General features: G+C 40.3%; 1 protein-coding gene across 3 annotated transcripts in view; it reads right to left on the bottom strand.

The window, feature by feature from the left end:
• Window positions 1–5366: 5366 nt before the first annotated feature.
• The window catches only part of PPP2R3B (protein phosphatase 2 regulatory subunit B''beta), a 104941-nt gene continuing 95227 nt past the window's right edge, over window positions 5367–15080 (bottom strand). For all 3 annotated transcript variants that reach the window (XM_056555839.1, XM_056555841.1, XM_056555840.1), the window contains 9 exons: window positions 11901–11975; window positions 10238–10324; window positions 7978–8131; window positions 7660–7708; window positions 6870–6959; window positions 6602–6777; window positions 6329–6447; window positions 6139–6245; window positions 5367–5521 (listed from right to left, as the gene is read on the bottom strand). In XM_056555839.1, coding sequence (XP_056411814.1) covers window positions 5386–5521; window positions 6139–6245; window positions 6329–6447; window positions 6602–6777; window positions 6870–6959; window positions 7660–7708; window positions 7978–8131; window positions 10238–10324; window positions 11901–11975 — 993 coding nt within the window. In that variant the 3' untranslated portion in view covers window positions 5367–5385. The remainder of the gene's footprint in view (window positions 5522–6138; window positions 6246–6328; window positions 6448–6601; window positions 6778–6869; window positions 6960–7659; window positions 7709–7977; window positions 8132–10237; window positions 10325–11900; window positions 11976–15080) is intronic.

Genomic DNA, 15080 nt, shown 5'->3' with positions numbered 1-15080 from the left:
TTTTGATATATTATAGATTAATGTATGCAGAATAACTTCACAATTGCATGTTATTAAAAAATATGCTTCTTTCTATTTAATTTTCCACTTTGAAGAAATGACCACTAGGGGTCTCCCTACCAGTCCTGGCAGCAAGCATTTCAGACTCCTGCTGGAGTCCTAAGCACTACGAGCTGCTAGTCTGCTTTGATCACAAAGGAGAACACTCAGAGCTGCCAGCCTGCTTTGTTCACAGCCTGTTTGGCTGTGAACAAAGCAGGCTGGCAGCTCTGCGTGTTTAGGACTCCAGCATGAGTCAGAAATGCTTGCTGACAGGACTGATCGGGAAAAATACAATAGAAAGAAGCATATTTTTCATTAACATGCTATTGGAAAGTTATTCAACATTCATTAATCTAAAATATATCAAAAGTTTATTTGATGAGAGGTACCCTTTAACCCCTTAAGGACCAAGGGCGTACAGGTACGCCTTTGCTCCCTGGTACTTAAGGACCAAGGGCATACCTGTACGCCCGTGGGAGTTTCGGTCCCCACCGCGGCGGGGACCGGGCCGGGGTGACTGCTGATATCTATCAGCAAGCACCCCGCGCAAATGCCCAGGGGGGTCATTAGACCCCCCCATGTCGGCGATCGGCGCAAATCGCAAGTGAATTCACACTTGCGATTTGCGCCGATTCCGGGTCATACGGTGACCCGGAATAGAAGGGGGATCGCCGGTGTCCTAGACACCCACGATCCCCCTGTAGCGATAGGAGTGAGGTGGCAGGGTTGCCACCCCTCCTATCTCTGCTATTGGTGGTCTAGACGCGACCACCAATAGCAGATCGGGGGCGGAGGGGTTTACTTTCGGTTTCCCCGTCCTGCCCACCCACAATAGGCGGGGCAGAACGGGGAAACCGACAGGGACCGGCGCCGAAGATCCACTTACCCATCGGCGACGGCAGCGGCGACGATCAGCGGCGGTAGCGGGCGACGATCGGCGTAAGAAGAGGACCACAACGCAGCTCCCTTGCAAAACTACAACTCCCAGCATGCCCAGACAGCAGTTTGCTGTCTGGGCATGCTGGGAGTTGTAGTTTTGCAACATCTGGAGGTCCACAGTTTGGAGACCACTATGCAGTGGTCTCTAAACTATAGCTCTACAGATGTTGCAAAACTGCAACTCCCAGCAAGCCTAAACAGCAAACAACTGTCTCTGCATGCTGGGAGTTGTAGTTGCGATCCCTCAAGCTGTTGCATAACTACATCTCCCAGCATGCCTTTCGGCGATCAGTACATGCTGGGAGTTGAAGTTTTGCAACAGCTGGAGGCACACTGGTTGGAAAATACTGAGTTAGGTAACAGAACCTAACTGAAGGTTTTCCAACCAGTGTGCCTCCAGCTGTTGCAAAAGTACAACTCCCAGCATGCACGGTCTGTCAGTACATGCTAGGAGTTGTAGTTTTGAAACAGCTGGAGGTTTGCCCCCCCATGTGAACGTACAGGGTACATTCACACTGGCGGGTTTACAGTAAGTTTTCTGCTTCAAGTTTGGGCTGTGGCAAATTTTTCACCGCAGCGCAAACTCCTAGCGGTAAATTCACTGTAAACCCGCCAGTGTGAATGTACCCTAAAAACACTACACTACACTTACACATAATGAAGAGTAAAACACAACATATACACCCCCTTATACTGTCCCCCTAATAAAAAAGAAAAAACATTGTACGGCAGTGTTTCCAAAACAGAGCCTCCAGCTGTTGCAAAACAACAACTCCCAGCATTTCCGGACAGCCACTGACTGTCCAGGCATGCTGGGAGTTTAGCAACAGCTGGAGGCACCCTGTTTGGGAATCACTGGCGTAGAATACCCCTATGTCCACCCCTGTGCAATCCCTAATTTAGTCCTCAAATGCGCATGGCGCTCTCTCACTTCGGAGCCCTGTCGTATTTCAAGGAAACAGTTTAGTGCCACATATGTGGTATCTCCGTACTCGGGAGAAATTGCGTTACTAATTTTGGGGGCTTTTTTTCCTTTTACCCCTTATGAAAAAGAAAAGTTGGGGTCTACACCAGCCTGTTAGTGTAAAAAAAAAATTTTTTTTACACTAACATGCTGGTGTTGTCCTTTACTTTTTATTTTCACGGGAGGTAAAAGGAAAAAAAGACCCCCAAAATTTGTAACGCAATTTCTCCTGAGTACGGAGATACCCCATATGTAGGCGTAAAATGCTCTGCGGGCGCACAACAAGGCTCAGGAGTGAGAGCGCACTATGTACATTTGAGGCCTAAATTGGTGATTTGCACAGGGGTGGCTGATTTTACAGTGGTTCTGACATAAACACAAAACAATAAATACAGACATGTGACCCCATTTTGGAAACGACACCCCTCACAGAACGTAACAAGGGGTATAGTGAGCCTGAACACCCCACAGGTGTTTGACAAATTTTCATTAAAGTTGGATGGGAAAGTGAAAAAAAAAAAATTTTTTTTTTCACTAAAATGCTGGTGTCACCCTAAATTTTTCATTTTCACAGGGGAAAATAAAAAAAATCCCCCCAAAATTTGTAACCCAATTTCTTCTGAGTAAGAGCATACCCCATATGTGAATGTAAAGTGCTCTATGGGTACACTACAATGCTCAGAAGAGAAGGAGCGCCATTGGGATTTTGAAGAGAAAATTTGTCCGGAATTGAAGGCCACTTGTGTTTACAAAGCCCCCATGGTACCAGAACAATGGACCCCCCCCCCATATGTGACCCCATTTTGGAAACTACACCCCTCATGTAATGTAATAAGGGGTACAATGAGCATTTACACCCCACAAGTGTCTGACAGATTTTTGGAACAGTGATCCGTGAAAATGAAAAATGTAATTTTCTATTTGCACAGCCCACTGTCCCAAAGATATGTCAAACGCCAGTGGGGTGTAAATGCTCACTGCACCACTTAAATTCTGTGAGGGGTGTAGTTTCCAAAATGGGGTCACATGTGGGGGGGGGGTCCACTGTTCTGGCACCACGGGGGGCTTTGTAAATGCACATGGCCCCTGACTACCATTCCAAACAAATTATTTCCAAAAGCTCAATGGTGCTCCTCCTCTTCTGAGCATTGTAGTTCGCACGTAGTGCACTTCAGGTCCACTTATGGGGTACCTCCATACTCAGAAGAGATGGGGTTACAAATTTTGGGGGGGGGGGTATTTTCTGCTATTAACCCTTGCAAAAATGTGAAATTTGGGGGGAAACACATTTTAGTGAAAAAAATATATATATTTTTTTTTTACATATGCAAAAGTCGTGAAACCCGTGTGGGGTATTAAGGCTCACTTTATTCCTTGTTATGTTCCTCAAGGGGTCTAGTTTCCAAAATGGTATGCCATGTGGGTTATTTTTGCTGTTCTGGCACCATAGGGGCTTCCTAAATGCAACATGCCCCCCAAAAACCATTTCTGAAAAACGTACTCTCCAAAATCCCCTTGTCGCTCCTTCGCTTCTGAGCCCTCTACTGCGCCCGCCGAACACTTTACATAGACATATGACGTATGTGCTTACTCGAGAGGAATTGGGCTACAAATATAAGTATACATTTTCTCCTTTTACCCCTTGTAAAAATTCAAAAATTGGGTTTACAAGAACATGCGAGTGTAAAAAATAAAGATTGTGAATTTTCTCCTTCACTTTGCTGCTATTCCTGTGAAACACCTAAAGGGTTAAAACACTTACTGATTGTCATTTTGAATACTTTGGGGGGTGTAGTTTTTATAATGGGGTCATTTGTGGGGTATTTCTAATGGGAAGACCCTTCAAATCCACTTCAAACCTGAACTGGTCTCTGAATAAAAGCGAGGTTCAAAATTTTGTGAAAAATTGGAAAATTGCTGCTGAACTTTGAAGCCCTCTGGTGTCTTCCAAAAGTAAAAACACGTCAATTTTATGATGCAAACATCAAGTAGACATATTGGAAATGTGAATAAAATAAAAAAATATTTTGAATATCCATTTTCCTTACAAGCAGAGAGCTTCAAAGTTAGAAAAATGCAAAATTTTCTAATTTTTCATCAAATTTTGGGATTTTTCACCAAGAAAGGATGCAAGTTACCACAAAATTTTACCACTATGTTAAAGTAGAATATGTCACGAAAAAACAATCTTGGAATCAGATTGATAACTAAAAGCATTCCAGAGTTATTAATGTTTAAAGTGACAGTGGTCAGATGTGCAAAAAAGGTTCTGGTCCTAAGGTGTAAAATGGCCTGGTCCTTAAGGGGTTAAATTAGGTTTAAACAGTTGCCTTTAAAATGTTCCTTGGGAAAAAATTATTATAATTTTTTATATTTTTTTAAACATTTACACTGGTAAATCAGCTTAGCCATGTAAACCAACACACCTTTTGCAACGTAGTGGAATACAATTGTAATCCCATCTCCAAATTAACGTTTGAGACTACTTTATGTGCAAAAAAAAAAAAAAAAATCACCAGTGCAAAAGAATTTGTGGGATATTTATTAAAACCTTTCTAAAAGAGTGGAACAGTTGACCAAAACCACCAATCGGGTTTCTTTTAGTTTTTAGAACCCTTTAGAAAAGAAAATTAAATTGGCAATCTTATTGGTTGCTATAGACAACTGTACCACTCTACACAGGTTTTTATGAATCCCGTCTTTTCTTCCATGTGGCTGGCATAACACAGTGGGCTTTAGGCCCAAATGGAACACTTTACAGGCTTTACAACTTTGTGTGCAAAATATAGTTTATTTGAAAATACAATATATAAATTCATAAAGTCTTTTCTACACAGCAAAGATTTACAAATGTAGTTTTCCATTTTAATATTATAATAAAATAACAAACAAAAGCCTGAAATTTACATATGTACATTTAAAAGGCACTCTACCAAATAGTTTTGTTTTCTCCTGGTGACAACAACAACTAAAGTCTTTCATTGATGGGTCCTGTTACAAAATGGAATGTGACAAGAACGACACCAAAGCGAACAGGTTCTATAGGAAATGCTGCCTAAGCAAACAGCTCAGCATAGGATCAGCAAACTCTGGCACGAATAGGACAAAATGACACAAAAAGACACCCTTCTATCCAAAGGGCAGACAGGATTACCAAGATCAAGAGTCCTCACAGGTCACCGTGTTACCGGTTTACAACTTATTAACAAATATGAGTGTTTACACAATGTAAATATGAATGCGCTCACATTATTGAAATGCAGGACTAACATAGCACAGCAAAATAAATGTGATCAACATTAATAAATATTGTTTTAACAATAAATTAAATGCTTATTAATTGATGGTTGTTGCAGTTATTTTATATTACACATATAAAGTGCTGTCCACAGCAAATGCACACGACAGACCAGCTGCTGGATTCTCTTTTACTATATAGTTTATTCAAAGTCCTCTTCATAGTCATACTCATCAATGTCTACTTCAGAAGCCATATCCAAGAAAGTTCTTTTATCCATGGCAAAGTTTTTGTCATTCACTATATCCGTCTCCAAAGCATTTAATTCTCCATCATACCTGACATAGAAAATAAAGATAAAATAAACCCAACACAAAATGTACCCGACTTAGAAAAATGGAATGCAGCTCTGGGGAGAAAGCACAACCCAGAGTACTTAATATTTTATACTTTCATTTTCTTAAAGGGTACTCCGCCCTTAGACATCTTACCCCTATTCAAAAGGAGAGGAAGCGGGGCCATGGAGTCACGATCCTCTCGCCCCTGAATAGATAGTCATCAGGCAGGGATCAAAGTTCGCTCTGTGCAACAGATGACAGGGGTGCTGAAGGTGAGATCGTGGGGGTTCACAGACTTCTTATCCCCTATACTTTGGATAGGGGATAAGATGTCTGGGGGCAGAGTACCCCCTTTAAGTTTTGTCCTAAAGGTTTATCAAATGGTTCCGCCCCCAGACATCTTATTACTACTTAAAAATGAATGCAAAAAAAAAAAAAAAAAAATATGCTTGTTATAGCAAAAGGAATTATGTACTTGGTTGATATTCCACCTATGTTACAGTAGCATTACTGAGGTTATTTGTGTATCATTAAGAAAATAGTTGTTATCCTAATAAAGAAATAGCTGACAGCATGATGGTACATTTGTCACCATCCATTAACATATTTCTTCCTACCCATCATTCCACTGTTCTGTGGCAGCCTCTTCAGCTACTAAGATGGCATATTCTTCAGCAGCATATTTTTCCCAGTCTGAAAGTTCTTGGCCTTCATTTTCCCCAAACTACAGGAGAATGAGAGTCATTGGTGTCTGTAAATACCATGAAAACCTAAAAATCTACTAGATGCGGATTGATCATCACTTACCCGCAATACAGAAAATGGATCCTTTTGTTCGTGGTCCAAATACTTGTCAAGATTTAGGAAAGTGTCAAAAAACAGATTAGCTTGTTTGCATTTCTTCAGGTCATGGAGTGTAATTTTACCTTTAAAGACGACAAGATGAGAAGTACAATTCAATGTTTTCACACACCCACATCAACATCTTACACAAACTAATGTACAAAATAAACAATGCATACAAGGTATAATAAGTGATGCAAATGTTCCAATGATTGTTTAAGAGAAATTGACACGTACCATCACACTGAGGTTTTACAAGATCCAACATTTGACATAAACAGTCTTCAAATGGCAAGGGCTCAATGGCCATACTCTCCATTTTCTGACATTGTTCCTCATAGAAGTACTCCAGTTCATACATTGACAACACGCCATCTCCATCAAGATCCATACAGCGAAACCAGTACTCAATGCTGAAAGATAATAAAGGCACATACAAAAAATAAATAATTACACTAAGATCACTCTTCTGTGCATGAAAAAACCCAACCCTTATTAGACTCACCTAGTCTGTGTTTTCTTGTCCTCTTCAGATAAGAGAAACCACACAAAGTCTGCATAACTAATTTTTCCCTCTTTTGGTGCTTTTCGACCACTAGGAGGCAAAAGAGAAAACAGTTCCCATTAACCAAGGAGGAAAATCAAACCATATAATAAGGATATTAATAAATCAAGCATTTCAGTAAAAAAAAAAAATAAAAAAAAAAAAATTATATTATATATATATATATATATATATATATATATATATATATATATATATATATATATATATATATATATATATATATATATAGGCATTTGTTAACAGGCACAGTGTCAGATGAAAAATACTGTGACTAGTGTATGTAAAAGAAAAAAAAAAGGAAAATATGGAGAATATATGGAGCAGTTGCCATTTTTCATAGACTTAAAATGCAAACTTATTGGTTGCTATTGGCAACTGCCCCACTTTTCCTCTGCACAGGTCTTGATAAATCTTCCCTAATCTATACAGGCACACCCATGCTTGTAGCTGGAAGGATTAAGCTAATAAAATTGACTTCTATGAACAAAGACTGAACATTACATTCCACCCAATTATATAAAACACAGACAAGGATACAATAACATCTCTAAATAGTTTACACTATAAACTTAGGGGGGATATATGAAGCTCATAAACCAGTGTTCTTGCATGTCATTTTTTGTGCAAGCCATATTTTGGAACTCCCCCCACCCCCCCACCTTTTTACAATGCCTCCTTTAAATTAAACTTTTTCTAGTGTAAATCTAGAAAAGAATCATATACTCACCGCGTTACAGCTCCAGAAAATATTCTTTCAATAATTCTACTTGATATAGCTGTGGGAAAATAAAAGAAATTGAGCAATTTTCCATGACTTCTTTTTTTTTTAAAGGGGTTGTCCAGTATTAGAAAAATACTTCTTTTCTTACAAAAACAGCACCACTCCTGTCTACCGGTTGTGTGAAGTACTACATACGAGACAAGAGCGCTTCTGTTTTTGTAAAAAAAATAAGAAGCAGCAGTTTTCTATAACTGGACACGCTCTTTAAAAAGTATTGCCCTATAGCATATTTTGTACAGCAGAATAAGGGAAGAAACCTTTTACCATGGTCATTGTGCTTAGATAGGTCCTGCTCATCAATGTACAAATCGTGATCAGTGTCAAGCTCCCAAAACTTGCAGTAAATGACATAAAAGTGTTCATATGAAAAATAATCTGTTGACTGGTTGATATCTTCCTCCTCCAGGAATCCCACATGCTGAAAAGGAAAAGAGTATGACTGACTGTGCTATTTGTTGGCTGGAAAATATGGGCTGGTAGATTTCAGATACCTACACCCACTAACGGTTATTACATTAGAAGCATAAGCTTAGGTCCCCATTATTAAGTTGCTGGCAGACCACAATGGGGGAGATTTAGCAAAACCTGTGGAGGGGAAAATTCGACCAGCTCCCCATAGCAACCAGAATGCCTTTTAGTTTTTCAAAGGTACTCTGAAAAATTAAAGAAGCAATCTGATTGGTTGCTTTGGGAAACTGGTCAAATTTTCCCCTCCACAGGTTTTTATAAATCTCCCCCAATAAATTTACCACTCAGCAACAGGTTTGTATTCCTTTAAAAACTCCCATAATTCCATTTAAATCCTGTAAATGTTCATAATTGAAAATAAAAAGATAAAACTGATGTTTAATTTATGGAAATTTAAGGCTTTAAAAGGGAACTAGCATTGCATGACTTGTGTGTGTGTTGTACAGTATATTCTATACACTATTTTCAGAGCTTCTCGTGTTCTCAGCCTGGGTCATAACTACTCTGCCTGTGATGTCTTTGAGGATTACATTTATGTATGTAAAAATGACACCTTTGTTAATCTCTCTAGAGGACTTTTATGATCAATGGTTTTATTATGTATAGCAGAGATCAGTGCGGTACCATAATGCACTGATCTATCTGTACTCCATTGGTAGAGCCTGCTGCAGACAGGCTCCACCAATAGAACCGAGGACAAGGCAAGCACTTCCGGCTGCAGGACAATGGATTGCACCCCATCCTACCCGCAACTGCGCTGCAGAAGGGCGATCTACATCATTTTACCACCAACGACAGCTGTAGCTGTCATTTAGATGTTGCTGTCAAATTTGTCAGCAGCAATCTAAATAGTTAATAGCCAGTAGAGGCAGCCCCAGCTACTGAAATCAGCTAAGGGCCACCAGGTATGGCTAAGGCTTGAGTCAGGAGCCCACACAATATGCCCCTAACAGCCCTGTAATGTGTTTGAGAGAAGCTATTGTAGCTCTCTGCTTGTTAGTACTGCAGGCCATTCTATTTTTGCTGCAAAGCTAAACTTGTGACAGAATCCTGGGTTATTTAAGCCGCACCCTCAGACTGGCCCCCACCACAATGGATTAACTACTTATCTGTAGTGCTCCCAGCTATTGAGCAGAGAGGAGGAGGTGGAGCCAGAGCCAGTTTATATGGAGCAAAGTTCGGATGGGATTGGTGGAAATGTTGGAAGGGGTGCGGTCTAGTTGCTAAGTGACCTGCATCTTTTTTCTTCCATTGTTGGTGTTAGTGCATTGTTCTTTCTGCTATTGGGCTCAATAAAGAAGGAATATGCATTTGATACGAGCCTCCTGTCTATAAAATCCTGGGTTATTTAAGCCGCACCTACAGACTGGCCCCACAGCTTTTTCACTGTCTATAGTTCTTATGTATTCCAGAACTACAGCTCCTAGCATGCACATGGTATGGGTTGTAGTTCTACAACAGCTAAAAGATGCAGTACTCAGGGAAAATAGTTTCATAGTATAAGTGATTTCCAGATAATACAGTGGTTGCTGATACCACATGGTATAAAATTAGGAGGGACCCCACAAGATTTTTTTGTCCTGGGGTCTCCAACTATAACCTGCCCCTGTCTACATGCATACGATTAACAAACTTTACACAATTGCTGTAAGGCAACAGTCCTAACCACAGAGCCACTAAGTAGGAGCATGTGCGAGAGTAGCCAGAGGCGAGGGTCACTAGAGATTTGTCTAGACATATGCTGGATTTTTTTGTTATAAATTCATTAAGGTCCTAGAAAATCCCTCTAAAGAGTGCCTGTCATTTTGCAAATATAAATGGTCATTGTAAAATACTGGATATTTGTTATTAGTACACAACATGCAATTCAGAAAAAAACTGAACAGATAGTTAACTAGGTAACTACACTGTTAGTCACATGGTGCACTCTCCAAAGCAGTGCTTCGAGAACCAGCATAAACAATAACGTATACTTAATATATCTGGAGTTACTCTCAGTCAAGATGTTCAAGTGTTCATGTGTGCACAGATGTCTACATAAATAGGTCATACACACCTGCAAAAAATTGCTTTTCCTGAGCTCAGCACATGTGATCCGACCAGACCATGATCTGTTAACTATGTAAAATATCCTCTGAACTACCTAAAAAAAGGTCACATTTAAAATCATTATGCAGCATAGAACCATTTCATAGCTATTTAACATTAGGCCACAAAAATAAAGGAATAGCAATAGCGGGTAGTGCCAAAACTATTGACAGCGTGTCACGAGGATGGCCAAAACATCTCTGCTGTGTTCCATGTCACTTGTGATTTTCTTTCCCTGACTAAACAATCAGTGACTCTGCAGGGTCAAAATATGTTACTGACAGACAATATTCTGTGGAAGAGAAAAAACATTGGTTGGCTTAGTTTTCTGTTCCCTACATCTCGTCTAGATCGAAGCAAAATGTGGAGAGATTTCGGTAGGATTAGACCTAAAAGGGGTGATCAACAATAAAACTTTACTTTTAATAACCATTCATTATGAAAAGTGAAAGAAAGCAAGTGCTTTACTGTTCCTGACTTTACAGAAGAGGAAGACTAGCAAGAGCCATCATTGTCAATTAAGAACTGTAAAGAACAGGGATTTGGAGCTCCTTGTTCTCTGCTATCGCAAAGGTCACAGATTGGACCTCTTGGAAAACCCTTTTAAACTTTGTTGGTTATGAAATTCTTACTTTTACTCAAAGCAATAGATAGGAAAATACAAAAACCTACCCTGTCATACATGGAAATAATCTTTTAAAAGGGGATTTCAAGGTTAAAAGCTTTTTTAATGTTATCTGCCTTTACAGTAGGAATATTGCAGCAGAGGATTGCAGGAGATGAGTACAGCCTTTTATTTTTACTACCCCAGAAGGCCGATAAAAATCTCTCTTCCTAGAAACCCCTCTTTAAAAGGATATCTGCAGCCTAAATACATTTATCCCATATCCACAGGATAGGGAATAAGTGTCTGATCGTGGGACCCCCCACGATCTCCTGCACGGGGCCACAGCTCTGCTGCGGCTCCCCTGTGCAGGTGGTGTGCCTCCTCCATGTATGGAGACATGCCTCCTTCATGTATCATGCATCCACGCCTCTCCCATAGAGCTGTATGAGGAGGGGGCATACAGTCGACCTCTGAGGTCGACGCTATGCGCATTAGCCGCAGCACAGCGAGGCAATGCCGGGGCCCCATTCGGGAGATCCCAGCTGTCGGACCCCCCGCGATCAAACACTTATCCCCTATCCTGTGGATAGGGGATAATGTATTTAGGCTGCAGAAGTCATTTAGGCCTCAGTGGGGCCTGCATTCAGTAGTAAACTGACAAAGTATAGCCTGATTTGTTTCTTTAACAATTTTTGTAGTTTTGATTACATTGTGCAAGTAAACCTCTAAATCTAAGTTGTTCCTTAAAGAGGTTACCCTTTACACAACAACAACATATATTAGCCATTTGGCACGGATGCCCAACTAGGGTGGTTCTGACTGCTGTGACCATACAATCACTAGCATGCAGTTGCAGAAAACTGGACTCAAATGGTTGGACCATGCAAACTCTAGAAAAACCCAAGCACATTTTCTATTGGCTGTCCACACAGCCTTTAAAAAAACTTAACCTGCCATCAATATCTATATAAATTAATACCTTTTTCCCTGCTGTAGTCCTAGTACCCCAGAAACAGTTACTTACTGTAGTAATGTATCGGGAATGAAATTCTGAGGCTTCTCGCAAAAACGTTAAGTGAGGGTGAGTGTTAACCACATCCTGTAGAAAAGAGAAAACAACATTAAAAAAGGAAGGTCTGCATATCACTTATACGTAGTGGCTTTAGCTAATTTCCCATAATTGGCCCATGTAAAGGGCTAGCGATCAGCAAAGAAACAAGCAAACTCATTTGTCAGCTGATCACGTTTTGTACAGCCAATGAAATCATTATCGGCTCCACATTATGTAAACAGGTGATGCTCAGCAGAAATTATGAATTTAAAGGGTCGGACAAATGATAGACCTTGTTTGTGCAGCCTGGTCGTACAATTACTTGTAAACAAATGCCAATCATAGAGATGGGCACTCAGCTCCACCATCCAGTTGGCTGGTCTGAAAGGGCCTATTCATGCTAAAAGAATCACAGTTGAAAATTGGTGTGAGGGACTTTGCAATACTCATTTTGCATTGCTGCAGATGCTAAAAAGACTGGACTGTGAACTTGCAACCTAGCTTGAAATGTGCAATTGTCACCTGAGAATTAGACACCAGAACTTAATGCATTGTGGAAGCTCAAGTTAGAATTAAATTGGGGTTTACATGATTTTCTCTGTTCTCCATTTCTGTGCAGGTAAAGCAAGTTTACTTACATTTTGCAGTGCAACTGCTGCTCAGAAGGTCAGACAAGACTGCTAATCACTTAAAGAAGCAGTGTGTGTGAGCCAACTACATGAACCTCCCACCCTCCCTCCCATTTTTTTTTAAATATATAATTATAGAAAATAAAATCTTAAAAACTGCCAACTAGGGGTGGTACAGCATCTAGGATGCCAGCCATAAAGCAAGCCAACATCCAATATAGGAGATCTGTCCTGTGCTGGCTCGCTCAGACAGACTGCTCTTCAGTGTGCGATGCGGGAGGCCGCACACACCTCCCTCATCTATATTTACTGCTCCCTAACCATGTGGCCTGTTCAGCTCTCCCAGCAGCTCATGGCAGCAGCTAAAGGAGCATGAAGGCTGAATATCAAAACATAATGGCCCAGATTGATCAAATGGTGTGAGAGAAAAAGTGGAGATTTTCCCACAACAGCCAACCACAGCTCAGCTAACGAACTGTGGTAAAGTGAAAGCTGAGCCGTAATTAGTTGCTTAGGGAAAATTTCTACAACCTTTTCTCTCACACACGGATAGATCTGGGCCAATGTGTGTGACTGCCTATAGCCTAGTATGTGTGTGATACTGCAAGCCCTCAGCTGTGTTTGTAAAACACTGTTAGAACAGCTGCTCTGCCATTCAGGAGTTTGAGAAAGCTGGATGACACACATGGTCAGATAGATGTAGAGTAGTTTTTTTTAATGCAAACATTTTCTATCACTAAACCTTTGCACTAATTCAAAAAGATCTATGTTAATTTTTTACATATTTTACCATGTTTGGTGCTGCCATTTTTTCTGGAATGGGATATGACCAAAAAACAACTTTAGACTTTGGTATTTTTTATGTTCACACCATTCAGAATAATTAATATACCAAATGTTAAATTTTTGTACTTTTTTGCAAAATAGAAAAGGGGTGATTTAATCTTTAGGGGCTTATTTATATTTTTAAATACTTAACTACAGTCATGGCCGTAAATGTTGGCACCCCTGAAATTTTTCATGAAAAGGAAAAGGATTGCGTAACACATGTTTTTGCTATACACATGTTTATTCCATTTGTGTGTGTTGGAACTAAACCAAAGAAGGGAGGGAAAAAAAGCAAATTGGACATAATGTGACCCCAAACTCCAAAAATGGTCTGGACAAAATTAATGGCACCTTCACTTAATATTTGGTTGCACACCTATGGAAAGAATTACTGAAAACTGAAATCCTATAACCATTAATAAGCTTCTTACACCTCTCAGATGGAATGTTGGACCACTCTTCCTTTGCAAACTGCTCCAGATCTCTCTTATTGGAAGGGCGTCTTTTTCCCAACAGCAATTTTAAGATCTCTCCACAGGTGTTCAATGGGATTTAGATCTGGACTCATTGCTGGCCACTTCAGAACTCTCCAGCACTTTGTTGCCATCTATTTCTGGGCGCTTTTTGACATATGTTTTGGGTCATTGTCCTGCTTGAAGACGGAAGATCGTGGACGCAAACCCAGCTTTCTGACACTGGGCTGTACAGCGCGACCCAAAAAACGTTGGTAATCCTCAGATTTCATGATGCCTTGCACACATTCAAGGCACCCAGTGCCAGAGGCAGCAAAACAAATCCAAATCATCATTGAACCTCCACCATATTTCACTGTAGGTACTGTGTTCTTTTCTTTATAGACTTCATTCCGTTTTCGGTAAACAGTAGAATGATGTGCTTTACCAAAAAGCTCTATCTTGGTCTAATCTGTCCACAAGACATTTTCCCAGAAGTATTTTGGCTTACTCAAGTAAATTTTTGCAAAATGTAGTCTTGCTTTTTTGTGTCTGTCAGCAGTAGAGTCCTCCTGGGTCTCCTGCAATAGCATTTCATTTAATTTAAATGTCGAAGGATAGTTCGTGCCGACACTGATGCTCCCTGAGCCTGCAGGACAGCTTGAATATCTTTGGAACTTGTTTGGGGGCTGATTATCCACCAACTGGACTATCCTGCATTGACACCTTTCATCAATTTTTCTCTTCTGTCCATACCCAGGGAGATTAACTACAGTGCCATGGGTTGCCAATGTTGCGCACTGTGGACAAAGGCAAATCTAGAGATTTATGGAGATGGACTTGTAACCTTGAGATGCTTGATATTTTTCCACAATTTTTGTTCTCAAGTCCTCAGACAGTTCTCTTCTCTTTCTGTGGTCCATGCTTAGTGTGGCACACAGACACACAATGCAAAGACTAAGTGAACTTCTCTCCTTTTTATCTGCTTTCAGGTGTGATTTTTCTATTGCCCACACCTGTTACTTGCCCCAGGTTAGTTTAAAGGAGCATCACATGCTTGAAACAATCTTATTTTTCCACAATTTTGAAAGGGTGCCAATAATTTTGTCCAGCGCATTTTTGGAGTTTGGTGTGACATTATGTCCAATTTGCTTGTTCCTGCCTTTTTTGGTTTAGTTCCAATACACACAAAGGGAATAAACATGCATATAGCAAAACATGTGTTACTGCAATCCTTTTCTGTG

The sequence above is a fragment of the Hyla sarda genome, chromosome 2 (assembly GCF_029499605.1).
Source record: "Hyla sarda isolate aHylSar1 chromosome 2, aHylSar1.hap1, whole genome shotgun sequence".
NCBI lineage: Eukaryota > Metazoa > Chordata > Amphibia > Anura > Hylidae > Hyla > Hyla sarda.
Note: the sequence above shows the minus strand (reverse complement) of the source record. Positions and strands in the feature narration are given on the sequence as shown.